Source organism: Euleptes europaea, chromosome 17 (assembly GCF_029931775.1).
Source record: "Euleptes europaea isolate rEulEur1 chromosome 17, rEulEur1.hap1, whole genome shotgun sequence".
Lineage (NCBI taxonomy): Eukaryota > Metazoa > Chordata > Lepidosauria > Squamata > Sphaerodactylidae > Euleptes > Euleptes europaea.
In genome coordinates, this window is record NC_079328.1 from 45,700,702 (window position 1) to 45,724,097 (window position 23,396).

At 45.6% G+C, this 23,396-nt stretch overlaps 1 protein-coding gene across 1 annotated transcript in view; it reads left to right on the top strand.

The window, feature by feature from the left end:
- SLC6A2 (solute carrier family 6 member 2) overlaps positions 1 to 23,017 on the top strand; it is a 58,736-nt gene extending 35,719 nt beyond the window's left edge. The window contains exons 6-14 of the mRNA XM_056862379.1: positions 392 to 495; positions 3,256 to 3,380; positions 3,992 to 4,104; positions 7,075 to 7,203; positions 8,723 to 8,822; positions 15,314 to 15,414; positions 18,918 to 19,085; positions 20,938 to 21,009; positions 22,954 to 23,017. Coding sequence (XP_056718357.1) covers positions 392 to 495; positions 3,256 to 3,380; positions 3,992 to 4,104; positions 7,075 to 7,203; positions 8,723 to 8,822; positions 15,314 to 15,414; positions 18,918 to 19,085; positions 20,938 to 21,009; positions 22,954 to 22,977 — 936 coding nt within the window. The 3' untranslated portion in view covers positions 22,978 to 23,017. The remainder of the gene's footprint in view (positions 1 to 391; positions 496 to 3,255; positions 3,381 to 3,991; positions 4,105 to 7,074; positions 7,204 to 8,722; positions 8,823 to 15,313; positions 15,415 to 18,917; positions 19,086 to 20,937; positions 21,010 to 22,953) is intronic.
- Positions 23,018 to 23,396: the final 379 nt, after the last annotated feature.

Consider the following 23,396-nt stretch of genomic DNA (forward strand, 5'->3'; position numbering starts at 1 on the left):
ATTTTCTGCAGGTGAACTGATCTCTATCAGCTGGAGATCAGTTGTAATATCAGGAGATCTCCAGCCACCACCTGGAGGTTGGCAACCCTGCATTGTACCCTGCTGAGGTTCCTCCCTTTCCCAAACCCCACCCTCTCCAGCCCCCTCCCCCAAAATCTCCAAGTATTTCCCAACCCAGAGCAGGTGGCCCTACTCCTAGGTGCAATATTGCCTAGCTGTGCTGAGGCAGTCAAACTGAGGATTTGGTGTGTGTTGGGGGGGGGGGTTCTACAATTTGCTACAATCTCACACTCTTTTAGGGGCAGGATTAGTTTAATTCGCTGGAAGAAATTAGCACTGTTTTTTAAAAAAATAGCTAAATGAACAGGTCCTCTGATCTTTCTCTCTGCAGGTGTGGATTGACGCAGCCACCCAGATATTCTACTCCTTGGGGGCTGGCTTTGGTGTCTTAATTGCATTTGCCAGCTACAATCAATTTGACAACAATTGTTACAGGTAAGCTACGCATGGGTGAAACTGTTTTGTCCAACATATTTATTTGTTTGTTTATAAAGCTGGTTAAAAACTAACCAGCATTCTCTGTGTGTGTGTGTTAAGTGCCGTCAAGTCGCTTCCGACTCATGTCGACCCTATGAATCAGTCCTCCAAAACGTCCTATCTTTAACAGCCTTGCTCAGGTCTTGTGGATTGAGGGCTGTGGCTTCCTTTACAGAGTCAGTCCATCTCTTGTTGGGTCTTCCTCTTTCCCTGCTGCCTTCCACTTTTCCTAGCATGATTGTCTTTTCTAGTGACTCTTGTCTTCTCATGATGTGACCAAAGTACGATAGCCTCAGTTTAGTCATTTTAGCTTCTAGGGTCAGTTCAGGCTTGATTTGATTTATAACCCACTGTTGTTGTTGTTTTGGCAGTCCAGGGTATCCGTAACACTCTCCTCCAACACCACATTTCAAAGGAATCTGCTTTTTTCCTATCAGCTTTCTTCATTGTCCAGCTTTCACACCCATATATCTTAATAAACCAGCATTCCACAGAGGAGAAATAACAATGTTCCCAGTGATGCACAGGCAGGGAGGGGGATAAGTAACCAGTGAACTATGCTTGGCAAAGTGGACCCTCCTTGCTGGGTCGTTGTAAGGATGACAACAGGAAGCAGGAAAAGAGGAAGACCCAACAAGAGATGGATTGACTCAAAGGAAGCCATGGCCTTCAATTTGCAAGACCTGAGCAAGACTGTTAAAGATAGGATGTTTTGGAGGACATTGATTCTTAGGGTCCCCATGAGTCGGAAGCGACTTGACGGCATTTAACACACACATACAAGCCTGGACATAATCTCGTAGCAGGAGTGACCCCTGTAATCATGTGTGCCTTTCCAATATCGCAACCATTTACCCTTTTGCTATTAGATTACCAATATTTTTAAATGATCTCTAGATAGCATGCCTTTTTTTAAAAAAAAAAATGCTGTTTCCTGTGTAATTGCTTTTAACCTGCAACTTGAGTAAATTCGCCGTCGAATTTTTAAAGAAGCACAGCCTAGATCTGCAGGAGGAAGGGGAGAGAGCGAGAGAGAAACATGGCTGGAGGCAGCACACCCAATTGTGTTAAATTGTTTGGAGATTATTAAACTCGTCTTCTGCCATTTGCTTTTGTCGTTCTCGGCTGAAAAGAGCAATTTGTCCTGTTTCTGAAATATTGTTTTATCTTTAATCTTCTAAAACAAGGTTTGGTGCCAAGACAATTGGAATTTAAATGACTCCAGTTTAGGAGGAAAAGAGAGTAGGCATCAGCTTTATTACTCTGGAAAACCCATTACTGAAGTGAAACTCAACTAGCTTCGAAATAATAGTGTGCATCATGAAAGGATGCGGTGCTATTCTGGTTGTGTGTTGCTATAAAAGCTGTCTGGAACAGAAGGAGCCTAGGCACACAGAGGGAGTTTCCTAGAGCTGACCTGAAATACCTCCCCAATTTTCCCATCTCATTCACAAATAGCACCCCCTTCCTTTCCTGCTATAGGGGAACTGCAAGCCCAAGTAAAATGTTTACCCTGTTACCAGCAGGGGGTGATCTTGCTCTCCGTTGTTGCTGATCACCCTTGGTACCTCTCTGTTTTAAAACCAAAAGATGTCAGAAAAGACACAAGAGACATTGCCATCAATGTGTCCCCATGGTCACCACAAGGCCAAATCCTATTGGCTGTATGTAGGGCTGCTAGCTTCCAAGTACTAGCTGGAGATCTGCTATTACAACTGATCTCCACCTGACAGAGATCAGCTCACCTGGAGAAAATGGCTGCTTTGGCAATTGGACTCTATGGCAAGTCCCTCCCTTCCCCAAATCCCGCCCTCCTTAGGCTTCGCCCCAAAAACCTCCCGCCGGTGGCAAAGAAGTACCTGGCAACCCTAGCTATATGGAATTATCATGAAACTAAAACAGAGTACCCAGCTTGCTGGTCGTAAAGGGAAGACGACTGGGGAAGGCAATGGTAAACCACCCCGTAAACATAGTCTGCATAGTAAACGTCGGGATGTGATGTCACCCCATGGGTCAGGAATGACCCGGTGCTTGCACAGGGGACTACCTTTATGTTTAAAACAGAGTAAGGTTAGTTTTCACTTGGGCATATTTTGGTTTAAAAAATGGATGGAAATATGGCTTCCAGATAGGCTTGCCAGGCCCTGCAGCTCCACTGGTGGGAGCTTCGCGGGGCCGTGGAGTTAGTGAGCGATGTGCATGCGCGTCTGGCATGGTGCGCCCACGTGCAATGCGCCTACGTCACTTACGGTTTAACCCGGAAGTGACGGGGATGCTCTAGCGATCCCGGGATCGCTAGAGCATCCCCGTTTCCATAGAGTTTTAGCCGAGGGTGCTAGAGCATCCGCATCACTTTCGGGTTTACCCAAAAGTGATGCGTGTGCTGCGTCTGCACGTGAGTGCCCGCAACTGAGGGCCGGCGGGCAGCCCGGAGGATGGGCGGTAGTTTACCTGCCACCACCGGGCAATTGGCAACCCTACTTCCAGATGTCACCACAAAGCCAAATAAGATTGGCTATATAGCACCATCATGAAGTTAAAACAGAGTAAGGCTGCTGCCAGTCTGAGTAGACAATACCAATCTTGATGGACCAATGGTCTGATTCAGTATAAGGCAGCTTTGTGTGTTAGTGTTTGTTTGTGGCATTTACCACTAAAGCGGAGGTTGCACTTTCCTCTCTTCTCCTTATGCCCTCTCTTATGCTTTTTCTCTTTTAGAGACGCATTGCTGACCAGTACTGTCAACTGTTGCACAAGCTTCATCTCGGGATTTGCAATATTTTCTATCTTAGGCTACATGGCTCATAAGTCCAAAGTCAAAATTCAGGATGTGGCCACTGAAGGTAGGAAGGTTCCCCCCCCCTCTTGCCCCAAATTGAGGAGTCTCCTCTCTTCAACCCCCCACACCCCTACCATCTTTTTTTTTTAGTCCAGAGTGCTACAACAATCTTGTGTAAAATATCAGAGAGAAATGTAAAAGAAACATACGGAAGGTCCGCCCAAACATCTAGGTACAATTTCCACCTATTACGAATGTTCTTTAGAATCAAAGACATTTGGGGTTTTGTTCTAATCTCTATTGTGGGTCTGTGTTCATCCTAAATGTGCCAAAAATTCTTTTACAATGCTTTTACAGAACTATTTTTTTTCCTACAGCTTAGTTCAGCCTTCGTCTCTTGGTTGCTTACTATATGACAGGTATAGCCCATTCCTATGGAAGATATTTCTCTCGTTACCATAGAGGACAAATGAAGTAGTTGTTATTTTCAAGGGATCTTTTCTCGCTTGCAACACTTTGTTTTATCACTAGGCAGAGCTATAGCATTGTTAACTATGCAGATAGTTATATAGTGACACCTACTGGTAAATCACAACTATTTCAATGCAACATACATAAATTCTACCAAAGGGGCTACGTTTTAAGAATTAAGAAACAAATCTTCTGCTCCTTCAGGACCAGGATTGGTTTTCATCATTTATCCAGAAGCGATTTCAACCCTTAAAGGATCTACCTTTTGGGCAGTGGTGTTCTTCATCATGCTGCTTACGCTGGGCATCGACAGTGCTGTGAGTATTCTCCCCTGTCTACCATGGCCCTTCATGTAACTTTCTCTGTTTCCTTATCCTTAGAGTCATCGTACACATTCACCTTACATTGGCTTGAAACCTGCAGGGCATTTTTTTCCATGTGGAAGAGGAGGATTTGCTACTTTCCCCATTTGTGCTGTTTGCTGAGGACTCCTATCCCTCAGGGGCAGTGTTTCTGGGCAGTGTTTTAGGGATAGTTTTATGGACTACAGAAGGAGGAGGGAAGTGAGGAATTCTGTTCTGCTTACAGAAATCACTTCTGTCATCAGAGATGTTCCATGGGACCCAGTCCATTGGGTTTACAGTCCCGTGTGTATCAATTCTCTGTGGATTTCTTCAATGTGATTATTGGTTTTCTTTTCTTTCCCCCTGAGGTGTGTTATTCTCTTCCCTGCTGGTTTTCTGTTAGTTGAGGGTCTGTCCCAATTCCTTTTTTCAACATTTCCTCAAAGTATTAACCCTTTCTTTGATTCATACAATCTTCTCCTCTTTACGTGCTTCAGTAGAAACTTGAATAGGTGTGTTTTTTTTAATGCCCAATAAAAGCATACATACAAATCCAATCTTTCCCATATATGTTCTCCCAGAAATGGTACCCTGGGGGAGAAGGAGAGTTGCATAGATACTTTAACCACACGTTAAAAACTCCCAGTCATGCAGATGCCGCTGCCATGTGCCAGTGAGCGGAACCACAGAGAAGGCTGAACATGCACTCTCTACCAAAACAAAAACAAAACTGTCTACCCACCAGCCCCTCACAGATCAAATTATCCTATCTAGACCCCAGCGTTCGGCAGGGAGAAAAGAGGTGGACCACAGAAAGCACCCTGCGGAGAAAATTGCTGCAGAATGACTCGAGCAAGACAGATTAATCATATATTGCAGCTGAAGGGGAGAAAAAATCAAATCAAAGCAAAACAGATGGTCTTGTTAACTGGAAGTGTCAGAAGTGGGACTTTGGGACCGGAATCTAGCATGAGATTGGCTCCGTTTGGGGTTGTACAATGAAAACAGTTCACCACGGAGCACAGATAGCAGGTGTGTGGACGGATGTGGACCCAGAGGCAAATTTCCCTTTCCAGCTACTCCACGTACTATGTGGATTGCTGCTATTGCTACTGCTCCTTCGCTGAAGTAGGTAACTGAAGTGAGAGTCATCAGACACAAGTAGCCCAGAAACCCGATTTCATGGCCCAGGGGTCTCCCACGTGGTACCCATGGGCACCTTGATGCCCGCAGACACCTTTCCCGGCACCCGCCGAGTGCTTTCTGAAAGTGGGTGGAGCAAGGTGGAGCTTTTGCCTTGCAGGGATTCTGATTGGCCACGGGAGATTTGGTTGGCTGTGCAGATGTTTTGAAAGTTGCTCCAGCAGCAGCTGCCACCACAGCACAAGGCGCTTCATGGCGTGACTGCAGGTAACCCGCTTTAGATTGGCACGGACAAACACATTGAGAATAAAGGTAAAGGTTCCCTGTGCAAGCACCGGGTCATTCCTGACCCATGGGGTGACGTCACATCCCGACATTTCCAAGGCAGACTTTGTTTGCGGGGTGGTTTTCTAGTGCCTTCCCCAGTCAAATTCCCTTTACCCCCAGAAAGCTGGGTACTCATTTTACCGACCTCGGAAGGATGGAAGGCTGAGTCAACCTTGAGCCGGCTACCTGAAAGGGACTCCCGTCGGGATCGAACTCAGGTTGTGAGCAGAGCTTTTGACTGCAGTACTGCAGCTTTCCACTCTGTGCCACGGGGCTCCTTTGAGAATAGGGATGCACAAATACCTCCGTACTAGAAGGGCTGAAGCTAAGAAATTAAAGTGGGCCCAACAAAAAAGGGGAAAAAACAACCCTAAAAACTGAAGAATTGAGGACCCTAAGGTCAAAAGACAGCATACAAAAGGGCCAAAATGAACATTAAGTATGAATGATCTTATGATAATTTGTCTAATATATTTATTACAATAAAAATCAACAACTTGTCTAAGGCCCTAATATAGCCTCTATATTTCTATTGTCCATATGAGCATATGGCCGAAACTTCTTGTCTAAATGTTTGGTTTTTATTTTGTGTCTATTTGTGTTATATGTTCACTGCTTTGGCACACTGATGCAAACCTTCGTGCCCTCCCTCTCATGATCTGCCTAAGGTCACTGAATCAGCATTGCTGACAGATGGCCATCTAGCCTCTGCTTAAAAACCTGCAGGGAAGGAGAGCTTACCACCTCCCGAGGAAGCCTGTTCCACTGAGGGAACCCTCCAACTGTTAGAAAATTCTTCCTAATGTTTAGCCGGAAACTTTTTTGATTTAATTTCAACCCATTTGTTCTGGTCCGACCTTCTAGGGCAACAGAAAACAACTCGGCACCATCCTCTATATGACAGCCCTTCAAGTACTTGAAGATGGTTATCATAGCGCCTCTCAGTCTTCTCCTCTCCAGGCTAAACATACCCAGCTCCTTCAACCTTTCCTCATAGGACTTGGTCTCCAGACCCCTCACCATCTTTGCTGCCCTCCTCTGGACATGTTCCAGCTCATCTACATTCTTCTTTGCCCTCTATGCTGCCCTAAGGATCTGCTGACACCCACCCCCTATGCAGACAAATAGGGGGAGCTCAGTGAACAATAATGGGAAGGTAGAATTGCCAGCCCTCTTCAGAAAACGTGTGTCCTTACATTTCCAGAATTGCATGGTTTGCTATACACCAGGATACCTTTGGTTTACAAGATGATGGGGAAGGCAATAGGAGATTACAGCTATCTTCTGGCCCTTGGATTTCCTAACCATCATGGTCAGAACTTTGGTTCATCGTTGGTCTTCCTCACTCATCGTGGTAGTGTTGGTGACAGAATGCTGGGCTAGACAGACCTTGGCCTCTTTGAACGACCTAACTCTTAAATCATCCTGAAAGAATGGTTATTAATCCACAGCTCTCTTTTGCTTCTGCCCTAGATGGGAGGCATGGAAGCGATCATCACTGGCTTAGCAGATGATTTCCACATCCTCAAAAAGCACCGGAAGCTGTTCACCTTTGGGGTCGCAGTCATCACCTTCCTGGGTGCTCTTTTCTGCATCACAAATGTAAGTATTATTTTGGAATGGTGGGGGCCAACCCTGGTTCTTTCCCAGCTGTGCCACAACAGCTGTCATTTGGCACAGTTGGAAGATGCTCGGATGGGAACATCACCATTACAGAGATTGGATGGATGGAGGGATGAAATGGAAATAGATGAGGCAAAAATGTTCACAATTATTATGTATGAAAATTAAAAGAAAGGGAAGAAACTGGATATATGTACAGCCTTTCTGGAAGCTAAGTACGTTCAGATCTGTTCAGACCTTCTGAGGACACTTCTTTATTTTTATTTGCCTCATTCATACCCTGCCTTTCTCCCCAAAGTGGCTCTCCTGTCCTCAATTTTATCTTCCCTACAACTCTTTGAAGTAGATTTGGCTGAGAGGGTGTGACTGCCCATGGAAGCTTGCTGGGTGACCTTGGGCCAGAGTAGAGATTTGAACCTGGGTCTTCCAGATTCTAGTCTGACACTCTAACCACTACACTGCACTGGTTGTCTACATAGAGATGCCAGCATGACGTCCAGAAGAACAAGGTGGGATGCCGAAGCATCAATAAAATGCTTCCATTGGCTGTTGCAAATTCATGAAGTTTCACCAAACTATGCAACTACATTCTTTCCTGTTCTAGCCCCCTGGACTAGATTCTCGTGAAGTCTGGCTTGTTCAGTCCAGTACTTTGTGTGTAAACACAGTGTCTGACATAACTGATATAAGCCAAATGTATACAAAACAGAATCAAATAGCACAGGGTAGTTCTCAAAGTTTATTGTGTTGTGTTGTGTTTCTTAATCAGAGAATAGCAATGTATTTTCCAGAAACATTTGAGCTCGCCTTTGTTAAAGGGAAAATATCAAACAAATACAGAGCAGCTTAGCTCTCTGCAGCAACCTGCTCCTGATCACGTCGGATTTGCGTCTTTTATTTGTTCTTACGAAGGTGGCCTTGCAGATTTCTGAACATTGCATTGAGTGAAGGAGTGGCTGAATTGTCCTCCGAGCATTTCAACCTTTGAACAGTGTGTAGGAAGGTACTAGAGTTGTGCATATCGATAAACCCGAACTGAAAATAAACCCGAAAAAGGCTTTTTTGGCTTCTTTTGGGTTTAATTACAATACAATACAATACAATACTTTTATTGGCATCTTGAAATAATAAAAATTAATTAATTAAAGCCGAATATTAAAACTGGGAATAAAGCCAAAGCCGGATAGCCGATTGCCAAATCAGCCAATTAGATATCCGGCTGTTTTCGGCTACAGCTTTCTCCAGGCTTTTCTCTATGGGAATATTTTTTTTAATGAGCAGTAGGGGAGACATTTTTGGAGGTCCCTTCAGACCCCATAAAATTGGACCCCCTGACCCAATCTTCACCAAACTTTGGGGTTCATGCAAGGAGAATCCCTTGAAGCTACCCTGAAAATGTGGGAACTCGATCTTCCATCCAGTCTGTGAGGATGTTCTGGATATGCTCGGTGGCTCATTGTATTTGATGTTATTTGATGTTTTTCTTCTTGTTGCTCAGGGTGGAATCTACGTGCTTACTCTACTGGACACATTTGCTGCTGGGACCTCTATCTTGTTTGCTGTTTTAATGGAAGCCATTGGTGTTGCCTGGTTTTATGGTGAGTGTGGGGAAAGAGAGTCAGAGACTGCTGAACTTCTTTGCAAGTTGTCTTCCCAGCTAACTTCTGGAATTGAACAGCATAGCGATGCAGGAAAAAAGTCACTTGGATGTCCTCTGGCTCAAGGTTCTCATTTCACAAAAGAACCTTTGGACCTAGCTCTTTTTTTTTTTAAGTTTGGTTTTCTTTTAACACCTGGAATAGTTTGGGCTTGTTAGTAGCTGCTTGGGCTCTCACCTATGGTGTTTATGAATTGTTTCCGGAGGACAACAAAAAGATATGCTTTTGTAAACTAGAAGAAAATTGCTTGCTTGCTTGCTTGCTTGTGTCCTTTGAGACAGCCAATGTGTTGCAAATGGCTATCTTAGATACATGTGGACAAGTCAGCTGGTGAAACATTTTCCCCACACCTTTGCAGTTGGACCATTTGGACCAGTGCCAGAGAGGGCTGTTTTGCTTGGAAAGAAGGCGGTTAAGGGGAGACATTATAGAGGTCTATAAAATTATGCATGGTATGGAGAGAGTACACAGGGAGAAGCTTTTCTCCCTCTCATAATACTGCTGAAGCTGGAGGGTGAGAGATTCAAAACAGATAACAGGAAGCATTTCTTCACACAACACATAGTTAAATAGTGGAACTCCCTGCCCCAGGATGTGGTGATGGCTGCCAACTTGGAAGGCTTTAAGAGTGAACATGTCCATGGAGGATAGGGCTATTCATGGCTACTAATCAAAATGGATACTAGTAATGATGCATACCCATTCTCTCCAGGATCAGAGGAGCATGCCTGTTACATTAGGTGCTTTGGAACACAGACGGGATAATGCTGCTGCACTTGTCTTGTTAGTGGCTTCCTAGAGGCACCTGGTTGGCCACTGTATGAACAGACTGCTGGACTTGAAGGACCTTGGTCTGATCCAGCATGGCCTTTCTTATGTTCTTATGACTTCACACTGCAGATGACCACTTTATGGAATGGGTTATTCCTCCCATGAAACACACACACACACACACACCATTATTTTGTTGTGTATTGTTATGAGCATGTACTCATACAGGCTTCCTGTACCCAAACAGATGTTGGAATTAAAGCACTCCTCATCCACGATAGAACAAATGTGGTGGTGGAAAGTGCCGTCAAATCACAGCTGACGTATGGGAGACCCGTACGATTTTCAAGGCAAGAGAAGCTTGGAGATAGTTTGCCATCGCCTGCCTCCGCGTGGGCTGAGAGAGTTCAGAGAGAATGGTGACTGGCCCAAGGTCACTCAGCAGGCTGCATGTGGAGAAGTGGGGAATTGAACCCGGTTCTCCAGATTAGCATCTGTCACTCTTAACCACTACACTACTCTGGGTCTCTTAACAAACATATTTAAGCACAATTTCAACTTTTGCTGCCAAACCTCCCCCCCACCCCAAAAAAAAGCTTTCCAGTTCTGCTAGGAATGGGGGCTTGCATCACCTACCATCTTTCAAGTGAAGGATTTAGAGTAACCTCAATAGCTTAGCAACTTGCTAGTTTCTTCTGATACTCCTATCTAAAGCAAGTTTCTAATTCTTGGCATCCCAAGACACAGAAAACCAGTGTCGGAGAGAATGCTATGAACTATATCTCTTCTCCCTTCTGCAGAAATTTCTTGCTTTGGAGGAGTGTTCATTTGCGTTGAGCCCCTGCCAGGAGTTGGAAGTGGGATAGTTTACCTCCTCACTGATTCCTTAAGAAAAGACGCAAGTGATACATGGCTTTTAGATGCTCCTGTTCAGCTTTTTTGGGTCAATTGGGATAGAAGACTTACAGCACATTCCTGAGCTCTAAGGGTGAAAGCCCTTAGGAGGCCAGGAAGGCACCGCGCCAGCTTTCGAGCCCCCCGCACCTGCATCTGGGCAGCTAACCCCGGCATTAGCATCCTGAACACCGGTGGGAAAGCCCGGACACTGGTCACTGGGCGCTGCCATGGCAGCACCAGCCTGGGACGCTGACGGAGCTTTCTGCCAGCGTCCGAACTCCATCAAAGGTTATGCTGACATCCTGGGAGGTATTTCCGTGGCGTTACAGCATCCCAGGAGGTATTCCTGGGGCGTTCCGGTGCCAGGCTGGGGCGGAGCCATCTTTAGGCGGCCTCCAAAGCCCTTCAGCCTGGGAATGCCCTTTTTTATTTTTGGTGAGATATGCCACCTTTTAGGTGGCATATCTCCCGTGACTTTTTGCACTGGGAGGAGGTTTCGGTGGGGCCTCCTAAGCCCGGTGCAGGCATTCTTCTCAGGCATGCACCGAGAGTGTTACCCTGCCATGCTTTCTATATGACAGATAGCTACGGGACATAAGCACAGGCTTGAACTGCAAAGGAGACACAGTGAAATTAATCTCTCTCCCATCCCTTTCCTGTTGTGCAAACTATCATAACGCTGCCAGGCAGGCAGCCAAAATGTCTCGTCTCCTCCGCAAATGAAAACGAACACACTTAGATAACCTGGGTTGCAAAGAGCTTGCTGAAGCTGTATTTATTATAACAAATCTTTGAAGGGTTTGCTTTAGACAACACAGCGGGGCACCTGGCAGGGGGTGCCAGGGGAGAGAGTTGGCTCCTTCCTCACATGTTCGTCTGCCAAGCAGGAAAGGTGGGAAAGCTTCCGGCCACCTGGATGTCAGAAGCACAGCGCAAATTATGCCCTTAATTACACTATTTTCGTCCTTTTTCGTTTGTTTCTGTTTCTTTGCTGTACAAGCAGGAGTGATTGCAAGGCATATCAAACTTGGCGGGGTTAGGTTATTCCCGTTAATTACCTTGATGGAAAATTCTGCCCAGTAGTCTTTTTCTTTTGTGCAGTAACAGAACAGATAACGGAGGAGCGGCTGTGGCTCAGAGGTAGGGGATCTGCTTTGTATGCAGAAGGTAGGGTTGCCAGGTCCCTCTTCACCACCAGCGGGAGGTTTTGGGGGCAGAGCCTGAGGAGGGCGGGGTTTGGGAGGGGCTTCAATGCCAGAGAGTCCAATTGGCAAAGCAGCCATTTTATCCAGGTGAACTGATCTCTATGGGCAGGAGATCAGTTGTAATAGCAGGAGATCTCCAGCTAGTATCTGGAGGTTGGCAACCCTAGCAGAAGGTCCCAGGTTCAATCAGGGCTGTCAGACCCACTTAAGGGGTGGGAGACCTGCCTCCAACCGCTGCACCTGCTACCAATCAGCTGGTCAACGGGGGAACTTACGAGCAGCAGAAGAAGACCTAGGATGGAGTTGCAGTGAAGTAGCTGGCGATGGCTCTTCTGGCATGCACCGGAAATGATGTCCCCATGTCACCGGCAACATTAGACACTCTGGTATTTGGGAAAAAACTCTATGGTAAAAAAAAGTCTACCATAGAGTTTTTGCCCAAATACCAGAGTGCTCTGTGTTGTTGGCAATGCAATGACATCACTTCCAGTGTGCACCAGAAGTGATGTTGTCACATTGCTAGTGAAATAGCTGCGAGGCCTCCCCTTGCTGCCAGTAAGCTCCCCACTCCCCACCCCGCTGCCAAGAGGAACCTGGCAATCCTAGGTTCAATCCCTGGCATCATCTCCTCCTCCTCCTCCTTCTTCTCCTGATTGATTCCTTAGAACTTCCCTTTTCCCCCAACTGCCACCATTTCTGCCTCCCCCCCATACATCCATGCTTCCCTTCCTACAGTTGGCAGAGAGGGAGAAATTCAAGGCAATCTCAAGCTGTTAAAGGGCAAAAACGCATGGTTGCTTTATCCTCCTTTAATCCCTGTTTTAGCCAGGATCGAACGCACATTAGGCGAAACGCATGTGTTCGATCCTGGTTGAATCCTGGCTGAAACAGGGATTAAAGGAGGATAAAGTGACCATGCATTTTCGCCCAAACAGATGCTTTTTGCTGACACGTTACAACCCACTGCTCTATAAAGAACAATTTGTTATGGCCGCAGGTAAAGTTCAGATTGATCCCTGGTTAAATCTGGGGTGGCTCAGTTCATCTCTTGCTTTCGGAGTTAACCTCCCTTTCCCCCATTCACCCCTCGCCCTTCCCCAGTTGCCTTAGCGATCCACCTGAACCTCTGTTTAGCTGGAAGGCTAACTTGACATTTTAGCACCAGCCCAAACAATGTTTTTTCTTTTCTTTTCTGCTGAAATGTTTTGATTGTAATTAAGCTGTGCTTATGTCAATTGAATTTGCGTTTCACAGGCAATTGGGAGCAAGGATGGGGAGGATTATTACAAACTCAGGGACTTACAAATGTTATTTCCAAGTGGTAATTTAATATTTTGAATGTTTACAGTTGCAAACTATAATTTGTGTAATGTAATGAACATGAGGACTGTGCTGAATATTCAGCAGTTTTGCTGTATGGGCCAAAAAAATAGCACTTATGAGAACTCGCAGTGTTTTCTGAAATTCCCCTAATTTTAGGAAACGTTTATTTTTTGCTTGCTCCATGACATTTTTTTCTCCTTCTCTTTTGTTGTTTGATGCCATTTTTGTCAGCATTTTCTTCTTAAAAACATAAGAAGAGCCCTGCTGGATCCGATTAGTGTTCATCTAGTCCAGCGTCCCAACCCACACAGTGGCCAACCAGTTCCTCTGAAGGGCCAACAACAGGGCATAGAGCAGTGATGGCGAACCTTTTAGAGACCGAGTGCCCAAACTGCAACCAAAAACCCACTTATTTATTGCCGAGTGCCAATGCGGCAATTTAACCTGAATACCACCCCCAGAGGGGGCCCAGAGGGAGAGGCTAGGGTTGCCAAGTTCCTCTTCGCCATGAGTGGGAGGTTTTTGGGGTGGCGCCTGAGGAGGGCAGGGTTTGGGGAAGGACTTCAGTGCCATAGAGTCCAATTGCCAAAGTGGCAATTTTTTCCAGGGGAACTGATCTCTATTGGTTGGAGATCACCTGTAATAGCAGATCTCCAGCTAGTACCTGGAGATTGGCAACTAGTTCCTTAGTGTTTTCTCTCTACATATCAAGACAAATGGAAAGGTGTTTGGAGGATAGCTTGTGGGCACTTCAAAGGTGGAATAGGACTGCACGCCCCTCCGCCCGCACAGACCCAGAGGGTGCTGGAGAAGCCGCTGGAGGGAAAGAAGGAAGGAAAGAAGGGAAGGGAGGGGGAAAGGGAAGGAAGGGAGGGAGAGAAAGAAAGAAAAAGAGAGAGAAAGGGAGAAAGAAATGGAGCAAGGGAGAGAAAGAAAAGGACAGAGGGAGACAGAAAAAGAAAGAGGCCATTTATGCATGGGAGGTTTTGCCTTGGTTTTGCCACTCGGTGGGGCGCGGCGGCAGGCTTGTGAGAGGCGAGCAGGGTGGGGCAGAGGGTGCCTCCTTCGCACCCACCGACCAGCCATGCCCCTCCGCCCGCACAGGCCCAGAGGGCACCGGAGAAGCCGCCAGCCATGCCGAGTGTGGGCGCTCGGCTTCTGTTCCCCGCTTTCCCACCCGCCTGGCTGGCCGCGCACGCTCCAGCGGCAGCAATGGCGGCAGCTTCTGTGGGAGAGTCCGGGGGCCACCGCCAATGATGTCGGAGGTTCCCCACCCCTGGGCTACAGCCTCCCCCATCCGGGGTGGGGCAGAGCCGGAAAGGCCAGCGGCTTGGAGGAACCGTGCGTGCCGGCAGAAAGGGCTACGCGTGCCGGAAGTGGCACCCGTGCCATAGGTTCGCCAACACGGGCATAGAGGCTAGGGTTACCAACTGCCTGCTAATGGCGGGCAATCACCCGCTGATGTGTTGTACTGCCCACCGGCAACAGGGCTGCACATATCGAAAAACCCAAACCAAAAATAAACCTGTAACAGGCCTTTTCAGCTTCTTTTAGGTTTAATTTAAGCCAAATATTAAAACTGGGAATCAAGCCTAAACCGGATAACTGATCACCGAAGATTGTCAAGGCTCAAGCAAGAAATGATTGAAAGCTTGGATCAATCAGAGTTGCTAACCCCAATTCAAGACCAGCCGGGTACATTCAAGGTGAACCCTGGCTCACATACCTTTGTTCTGGGGTTCACATTGGAACAGCCACCCCCAGTAATCTCCCACCCTCCTAAATCCCTCCCTCTTCCTTAAGCAATGCCTCCCTCTCTTCCTTTCTGCCAATTTTGTGCAAATCCTCCTGGCAGATGCAAGAAATCCCTGGGGGGCTACATTTCCCAGGGGATCCTAACAATTCCCTGCTTTGCGGTATTTGGAAAAAAGGAAGCGAGACAGGGTTTGGGGATTTAGCTACCAATCTTAGATAAATTCCCCAATGGGGAGTAAGCTGGGGCATAAACGAAGTAAATAAATCAATTGAAGGAAAGGTATGGCAGCGAGGAGTCTGGGATTCGGGATCAAAAAGCTCACTTTTTGCCAGCTTCCATTCTTAGAGACTTAAGATGTGCATCTTATCAGGGATCTCTGGGAATAGGAAACAAGTGGTTAAAAATAGAAAGTTGCTGTTGACAAAGGTACAGGTGTTCTCAACATCTGCTTCTGTCTCCTGTTTGCGTTCCATCTTCAGGTGTGGACAGATTCAGTGATGATATCCAGCAAATGATGGGTTTCAAGCCAGGACTCTACTGGAGATTGTGTTGGAAATTTGTTAGCCCTGCTTTTTTATTGGTAAGCTGTACATTCATCTGTCTCTAAAAGAAATCCACGGCACCCACCTTCTCCGGACTCCGGAGAAGGCAGGCAGTGCAGATCTGAAAGATCCCATTTTTCAAGTTTGAGTATTTTTCAGGTTTATTAACCCCAAAAATTTCAAAAAATCTGACTCTTCCAGACTTTTCAAAAAAAAAAAATTGGGTTTAATAAACCCAAACCTGAAAAATACCAAAAAATAAATAAAAATTGGTGCACACCCCTAGTTGTAACTAGCCTGGGTCTAGATATCTCCCTGTACTAATCAGGAGAAATATGGGCTACCCTTCTCTATTACAGGATGGGTGTCCAAACTGTGCACTGCCGATGGCAGTTATAATTCTAAGCCTCATGTCTAGTTGTAGACTGCAAAGCAAATTTTCACCCAGATCCAATATGTTTGTATTTGTTGAGTTCCTGATCCAGAAGGAAGTTCTGTGTAGAATAGTTTGCGTATGTGAGTAGATCTGCCTTGCTGATTAAGAAGAAGGATGTACAGCTGATAATATTGTTTGTGACCTAAAGCGTTATCATCCAAGATGCTGGAAGGCGACCTGAGAAGTACCATGAAAGGGAATGGGGGTTATGGAAAAAGTGCAATTTAACAAATGTTCTAAAGAAAACATTCTTACTAAAACTCCTCTCCAAGTTTAAGAACTTGCCATTTGAAGGAACGAGAGAGCAAAAGAGTTTTAAATGAAAATGTTTCCTTTTTATATGTTTTTTCTTCGGTCTTTAACCATTTTCACAGAAAATGGTTTTCCAAGGAATCTACAATGCTGTTGTATAAAACAGATTTTTTAAAAAAACAAACATTTCAAGCCTTCTGGACTCATTTAAATATTTAAACACATGGAAAATATTTTGACTTGGAATCCATGTAACGACAACAAAATTGTATGTCTACTTACTCCGGAGAATTGAAATATGTTTTTTCACTAGTTCTGTTCATGGGTTTTGTAAACTTATTTAAAAAGTGACTGTAGAATTACACAGAGTTACCAATGTGGTCCCCTTTCTGTATCCTTTGCTCTTGCAAGTTTTGAAGAATGAAACCCAGCAATGTAATTCCAGTGATAAGCAGCAGATGCTAATTTTTATTTAGAAATAATAAAACAGCAGACAGAAAGCAAAATGGGGCAAATGGCACTTGATTCCAGATGTTGGATAATGGGAGGGTGAGTGTGTTAGATGTTTGAGCAAATTAACTAGAATTGTACTTTGTATGGTTTCCAAGCTGAGATGGGTAAGCAGATATTAGCACATCAATAGTAGCTCAAGATGGCCCTACCAACATTTCTGTGGATATGTGTGAGAGGGTTTGCACTAGGGTTGCCAGCTCTGCATTGGGAAATACCTGGTAATTTGGGTGTGGAGCCTGAGGTGGGTGGAGTTTAGGGAGGGGAGGGACATTAATGAGGTATAATGCCATAGAGTCCACCTTCCAAACTGGCCATTTTCTCCAGGTGAATTGATCTCTGTCTCCTGTAGATCAGTTGTAATCTCAGGCAATCTGGAATTTGGCAACCCTCATTTGCACTCAGGAGGAAGAGGAGACAACCCATTCCTCTTCAGTACAAAGAAAGTCACAACTTTATTGTGGCAGATTCCAGGACATAATTTGTGCCTTAACAGGTGTAAGGTCTTTGAAATAGTCCCTCAGGAGCAGAGTCAACCACTCCAATGTAACCAGTTTGCTAACTTCATAGATTGTTGCTTTCCTCCAAAATAGTGGTGTGGCTGGTGAAACTGTCCATTCGTACTGATGCCTTTTTCTCTGACATGTAATACCTTTTAACTCGACGGTTGAGTGACAAGCCTAATAACTAACATTATGGGCAAATCAAAGCCCTTTTGGGCCTTTCTCTGTGATGAGATTTAACTTGACACTCAATATTAAACAATTGTCTGCGTTAGGCAGTTATCCCCTCTGGACATTGCCATTTACGCTTGTGCTTTAACTTTTAATGGCCAAGAATGCTGTGGTTATCATCTCAAAGCTGATGGCAGCCAGGGTAAGCTGACAGAAGTTTGGAATGATGGGAAGATACTAACAGGGCATGTGTAAACCTACATTAAGAGCCAATGCGATGTAGTGGTTAAGAGCAGCAAACTCTAATCTGGAGAACCAAGTTCAATTCCCCACTCCTCCACATGAAGCCTCCTGGGTGACCTTGGGCCAGTCACAGTTCTCTTAGAAATATCTCAGTCCACACAGAGGCACACAATGGCAAACCACCTCTGAATGCCTCTTGCCTTGAAAACTCTACAGGGTCACCACAGGTCAGCTGTGACTTGATGGCACATTCCACCACCACCAAAACTACACTGGAACTACCCCGTTTTTTGAGCCCTGATGCGGGACTATCCCATGAAATACCCCTCGGTAGCCCAGAGAAAACCCAATTGAAGATCAATTTTCTTAAATCCTAGGTTGTCTCACTTCTTTGAGACCATCAGTAGAATCGTTTATGGAAGTATGGCGATCCTGGTGTGTAAATGAATGCTGTGATATGTTAGGGGTTCGATCATATCAAGGACACCAAAAAAGAAAAGTAAATGTAATAGTTTATTGCTGGACAAATACTGCAGTCCCCTAATTTCCTTTGGTGGAAAGTACAATTAGGTCGCAGGCAATCGATGGCAACCCCATAGGATTTTCAAGATAGGAGACGAACAGACAGGGTTTGCCTGCCTCTTGTGTAGCAACCCTGGACTTCTTCGGTGGTCCCCCATCCTAGGACTAACCAGGACTGTCCCTGTTTAGCACCTGAGATCTGATGAGATCCGGCTAACCTTAGCTATCCAGGTTGGGGCAACTTCCTTTAGTATTCCCAGTCTCTTCTTGTCTGCAGCTCCCCCCTTTAGCCAGGAGGGATTCTCTTTTTACTGCTAGTCCCAACCTCTTATAAGGACTTGCCTCTACATTATGAACAATAAGTACAAATATGGTATGGCTATTTTATCTTGAAATAGCATGCTTAACCCTTGGAGCTCCACAGGTTTAGTTCCATGGTGGTCAGAAGCATGCCTAAAACGTACAAGAAGAAGAGGAGCTGGTTTTTATTTGTTGATTTTCTCTACCTTTTGAGGAGAATCAAACCGGTTTACAACCTCCTTCCCTTCCTCTCCCCACAATAGATACCTTGTGAGGCAGGTGAGGCTGAGAGAGCTCTAAGAGAACTGTGACTAGCCCAAGGTCACCCAGCAGGCTTCGCATGTAGGAGTGGGGAAACCAATCCGGGAGTCCGCCACTCACGTGGAGGAGTGGGGAATCAAACCCGGTTCTCCAGATTAGAGTCCACCACTACTCACCAAATACACCACAATGTCTACAACCCATAAATGTATTTAGATCTTCATTGTATGCAGCATCCAGATAATGTGCAGAGCTGTTTTCTTTTTTCTGATTTGGAATAAGCTTGTGGTTGCATTTTTAAAAAATGACAACAATGTTTACTTTCTCTCTCTTTTCCTTTTAGTTTGTGGTAATAGTCAGTGTTGTAAATTTCAAATCTCTGACCTACGACGACTACAAGTTCCCATCATGGGCCGACAGTGTTGGATGGGGGATCGCGTTGTCTTCGATGATCCTCGTGCCTGCATATATTCTCTATAAATTACTGAATACACGGGGGAGCTTTAAACAAGTGAGTGGCCAAGTAATGAAATGTCATGGAAATGTTCTTTGAAATGAAAATCGCCGGAGCTAAGCTAGAGTTTGCTTTCTTTAATTCCACAAACGCTTTGCGGATGAATGACCTTTCGGAAACAACTTTTAAGTGATTTGGCATTTCAGGGAAGGATTTAGCACTCTTCTGCCCTTCCTGCGGTTGAAGCTCCTCTCCTGGAAGTTGAGAGGGGCTGTGGCTCAGTAGAGCACCTTCTAAAAAGCTACCTTCTAAGTCCATGCTATGTAGGTCGGGTACCTCAATGCACTGTATCAGGTCTTGTTGCTGGTCTTCAGGCAGATGACCCATCAGCGCTCTATCAGCAACTTTTGATGGTTTCAAGCGTTTAAAATCCTGAGTCTTCAGCAGCCGAGGTGGTAAAGCTAAGTTGTTAAAAAAAAAAACCGAGCTGGAAACATCCCTTTATGATGCAAAAACAATTCCTGGCGAAATAGCAAGGTGGGAATCCTAGGGCTATCAAACGTCAGAAAACTGCTTTGTGCCTGCTTCGGGTTGTAGAGTGGTTCTGTCAATTTTAGGTTGATTGAGGGTAAACTCATGCCAAATAAAGTTCTTAAGTGATGAATAATTAGAGGTTTGGACTTCCATGTGCAGGGCAGGCCTGGCCTCTGTAGCTAAAGACACTTATGCACACCTTACATGGCTGCAATATAAGGCGGCATTGTTGACCTTCTCTTTGGCCGAAAACACACGGTCGCTTTAGCCTCCTTTATTCCCTGTTTCAGCCAGGAGTCAGCCAGAATCAAACACACGTTCGGCGAAACACATGCGTTCGATCCTGGCTCAATCCTGGCTGAAACGGAATAAAGGAGGCTAAAGCGACCGTGCGTTTTCGCCCTTTGAAAGACTAAATCACGTAGAGACTAAAATGGATCAACTGAGCCAGCTATTATTAAAATACCCCAGTCCCAGCCTTAGTGGCAATGGAAAGGCTGTATACGAACAGTCTACTAACATGCAAAAGAGAAAGAGAGTAAATAGGGTTGCTGGAGAGACATAGTTAGTAACGTCCTTTGTGGCTTGATGCTTTGGATTCACAGGGAGCTTGATTGTTTGATTGAATGGCTTCCCGTGACAAGCAAATGTAACTGGTTCGTCGCTTTCCGAATGTTCGACCTCATAATGCAGTAGCTAAAGTTTATTGTGTATGGTTTGTGTGTGTTTGTGTGTGTGTACACCTGTGGAAGCCTTGCTGTTATCCAGTTTTCAAGGAACTTGGTTTCTATGGTGAAAAGTACGCCCCATTATTCTTTCTTGCGATTGCCCTGCACTTTCCTCCAAATTACTATTTCCGAACGATGCAGATTTAAGATTTGTGATCATATTAATTTTCCTGTCACTGCTGTTGGGAACGCTCCTTTTCTGTGCTTTGAAGGAACCCTCAAAGTGTGGCTATAAAACAAAGCTTTGGGGCTGTTTCAGCCTTTCAGAAAGTAAAGAGAGCCCCCCCCCTTTCCTGCTTTTGCAGTCCAAGTTTTCATATTGCAAAGAAGGTTTGGAACTGGCTGGTGACGGCCCTCTGTCCATCTGTGTGTCTCTCCAGCCATTGGTTGAGGTGCTGTGATGTCACGGAATGTTTGCGCTTAGACCTTAGGCCTTCTGTGTAACTGGGAACTGGTTCCAAATGCCCACTGGGAAAGAACCATCTTGGCCAAACCTTTAAATGCCCAGATGACTAGAACAGGCTGGAGTTGGCCATGCAAACTGAACCACTTATGTCTGTTCTCCCCCACCCCCATTTCTTCCACCCCTGATTTACAAAATCCTCCACACCCTGACTTACACTTCTTCTCCCTCTCTTTCTCTCCAGAGACTAGCGTATTGCATAACGCCAGAGAACGAACACCACCTCGTAGCGCAAGGGAACGTGCGGCAGTTTAAGGTGCGTGTTCGAGGGTTGCCAGCTCCGGGTTGGGAAATACCTGGAGATTTTTGGGGCGGAGCCTGAGGGGAGGGGAGTTTGGGGAGAGGAGGGACTTCAATGCCCTAGAGTCCAATGGCCAAAGCAGACAGTTTCTCCAGGTGAACTGATCTCTACCGGCTGGAGACCAGTTGTAATAGCAGGAGATCTCCAGTGAGTACCTGGAGGTTGGCAACCCTAGTGTGTTTGCCTGTCCCTTTCTGCTGCTCCTGCATTCCAGAGGCATGTATTAAATCAGTGTAGCTGTTTTGCCCGCCCGTTTCACATTTCACCACTAATGTTGTGAGCAATCTTGAAAGAACTGGGGTGTCAGAAGGATGCATTACAGGAACCAGCAAGCAAAGAAATGAGTATTTGGCGTTCAGACATCCAGTTTCTTTGGGAAATGATACAGTCACCAAAGCTTCTGCTCAGGTTTATTGGGCTCAGTTTTTTTCAGTAAACCCAGAATAAGCCGAATACCCATACTGGTAAATTTGTATTTCAGCTTTATTTCCAGATTTACTGAAAAAAATCAGGTCCATTATAGTCTATGGGGATTTTTTTCGAAGCTCCTGTGGGTAGCATTTTTGGAGGTAGAGTTCCCAAAGTTTCAGTGTAGCTTCAAGGGACTCTACTTGCATGAACCCCGATGTTTGGTTAAGATTGGGACAGGGGGTTAAGATTGGGAATTTGGTTAAGATTGGGAATTTATGGAGTCTGGAAGGGGTCACCCCCTCCTCCATAGAGAAGTATGGAAAAGTTTATAATGCTTTTCTATGGAGGAGGGGACCTTATAAAATCGGACCCCCCTCACCCAATCTTCACCAAACTTTGGGGTTCATGCAAGGAGAGTCCCTTGAAGCTACCCTGAAAATTTGAGAACTCTACCTCCAAAAATGCCTCCCACAGAACTCATTAAGAAAAAGAAATTCCCATAGGGAAAAGCTTGGGGAAAGCTGAAGCCAAAAAAAGCCAAATACCTATTCAGCTGATTCGTCGATTGGCTATCTGGCTTCATCTTTATTCCCAGGTTTTGGTATTCAGTAAAACCAAAACCCAAATATTGCCGAAACGGTTAATTTTGGGTTTATTTTCGGTTCAGGTTTATTGATACGCACAACCTTAGTCCCTTTGTATGGCACCCCTCCTGGTTGTTTGGCTGGCATTGTTTCGCTGGCAGTCATAGTGATTCTGAAGCCCAGGGCAAATATCCAAGATGGGGCCCCAGAATCACCACCACCTATTACCGAGCACCCTGCCTCACCCACCCCCTGCCACTGGGGTTCAAGCAAGGGGTGGGCATTGTCCCATATGAGGTAGGTGGGAGCACCTGCTGATCCCAGAAGCTGGTTGCTTGAGCCTTGGATGGGATGGGAGCAAGCAAGTACTGCTGTTGAGGTGGCCGGCCCTCTCCATTCACAGTCTGGACCCCCAGCATGGGGCCCCAAGGCAATTGCCCCGGTTGCTAGGTCCCCCAGCAGGGGAGGCCAGATCCAGGTTGGGAAACACCTAACAATTGGGGGGGTGGAGCCTGGGGAAGACAGAGACATCAGTAGGGTTCCATAGAGTCCACCCTCCAAAGCTACCATTTTCTCCTGGGGAACTGATCTCTGTAGTCTGGAGATGAGTTATAATTCCGGGTATCCCCTGGTCCTACCTGGAGGCTGGCACCCTGATGCCCATTGGTTAAGACCAACCCTGCCATGGCTACCTCTCTGGTAACTGGTAACTGATGAAGGAAGCTTTGAATTTCGAAAGCTTATTCTCCGAAAAAACTTGTTGGTCTCGAAGGTGCTCCTGGACTCAAATCTAGCTGCCCTCCCGAAACTCTCTGGAATCTGTGTTAGTTTTCACAAGCCCCCAATATAATGACCACCAGTTCAGTATTTCTCATGCAAATCTTTTTTTTTTTAAATCTTGCAGCTCCAACACTGGTTATCTATATGAAGACTGCAAATTTGGAATGGTAAAGCCAATACATTTTTTTAAGTGAAATCGGGATTCGCTGAAAAGTCCCTTTTCTTAGCTCTTGATTGTGGTTGGTCTTGGTTGGCTCATAAGTGGGCAAGCTCAGAAAATCATCTTCAGATTTCTTTGGGTGACGATTTCATCTTTCGCTCTTTGTTTCCAACACTGGATGGTTCGGGAGGTTTCCCAATGAAATTCCCAGATGACTTCATTTGGACTTTCTTTTTCGTATGTGTGAAGTTTGCCAAGGGTTGACCGTGTTCAGCCAAAAGTGTTGTTTTTGCTAGTAGCAGAAGCAAAGATGGAAACGTTTTTTCAATCCATCTTTAGCCAAAGGATGTTGGGTATGGGGTGCAATGGGTCTATATGTGATAGCTAGCTTTGCAAGAGGTGGAAAT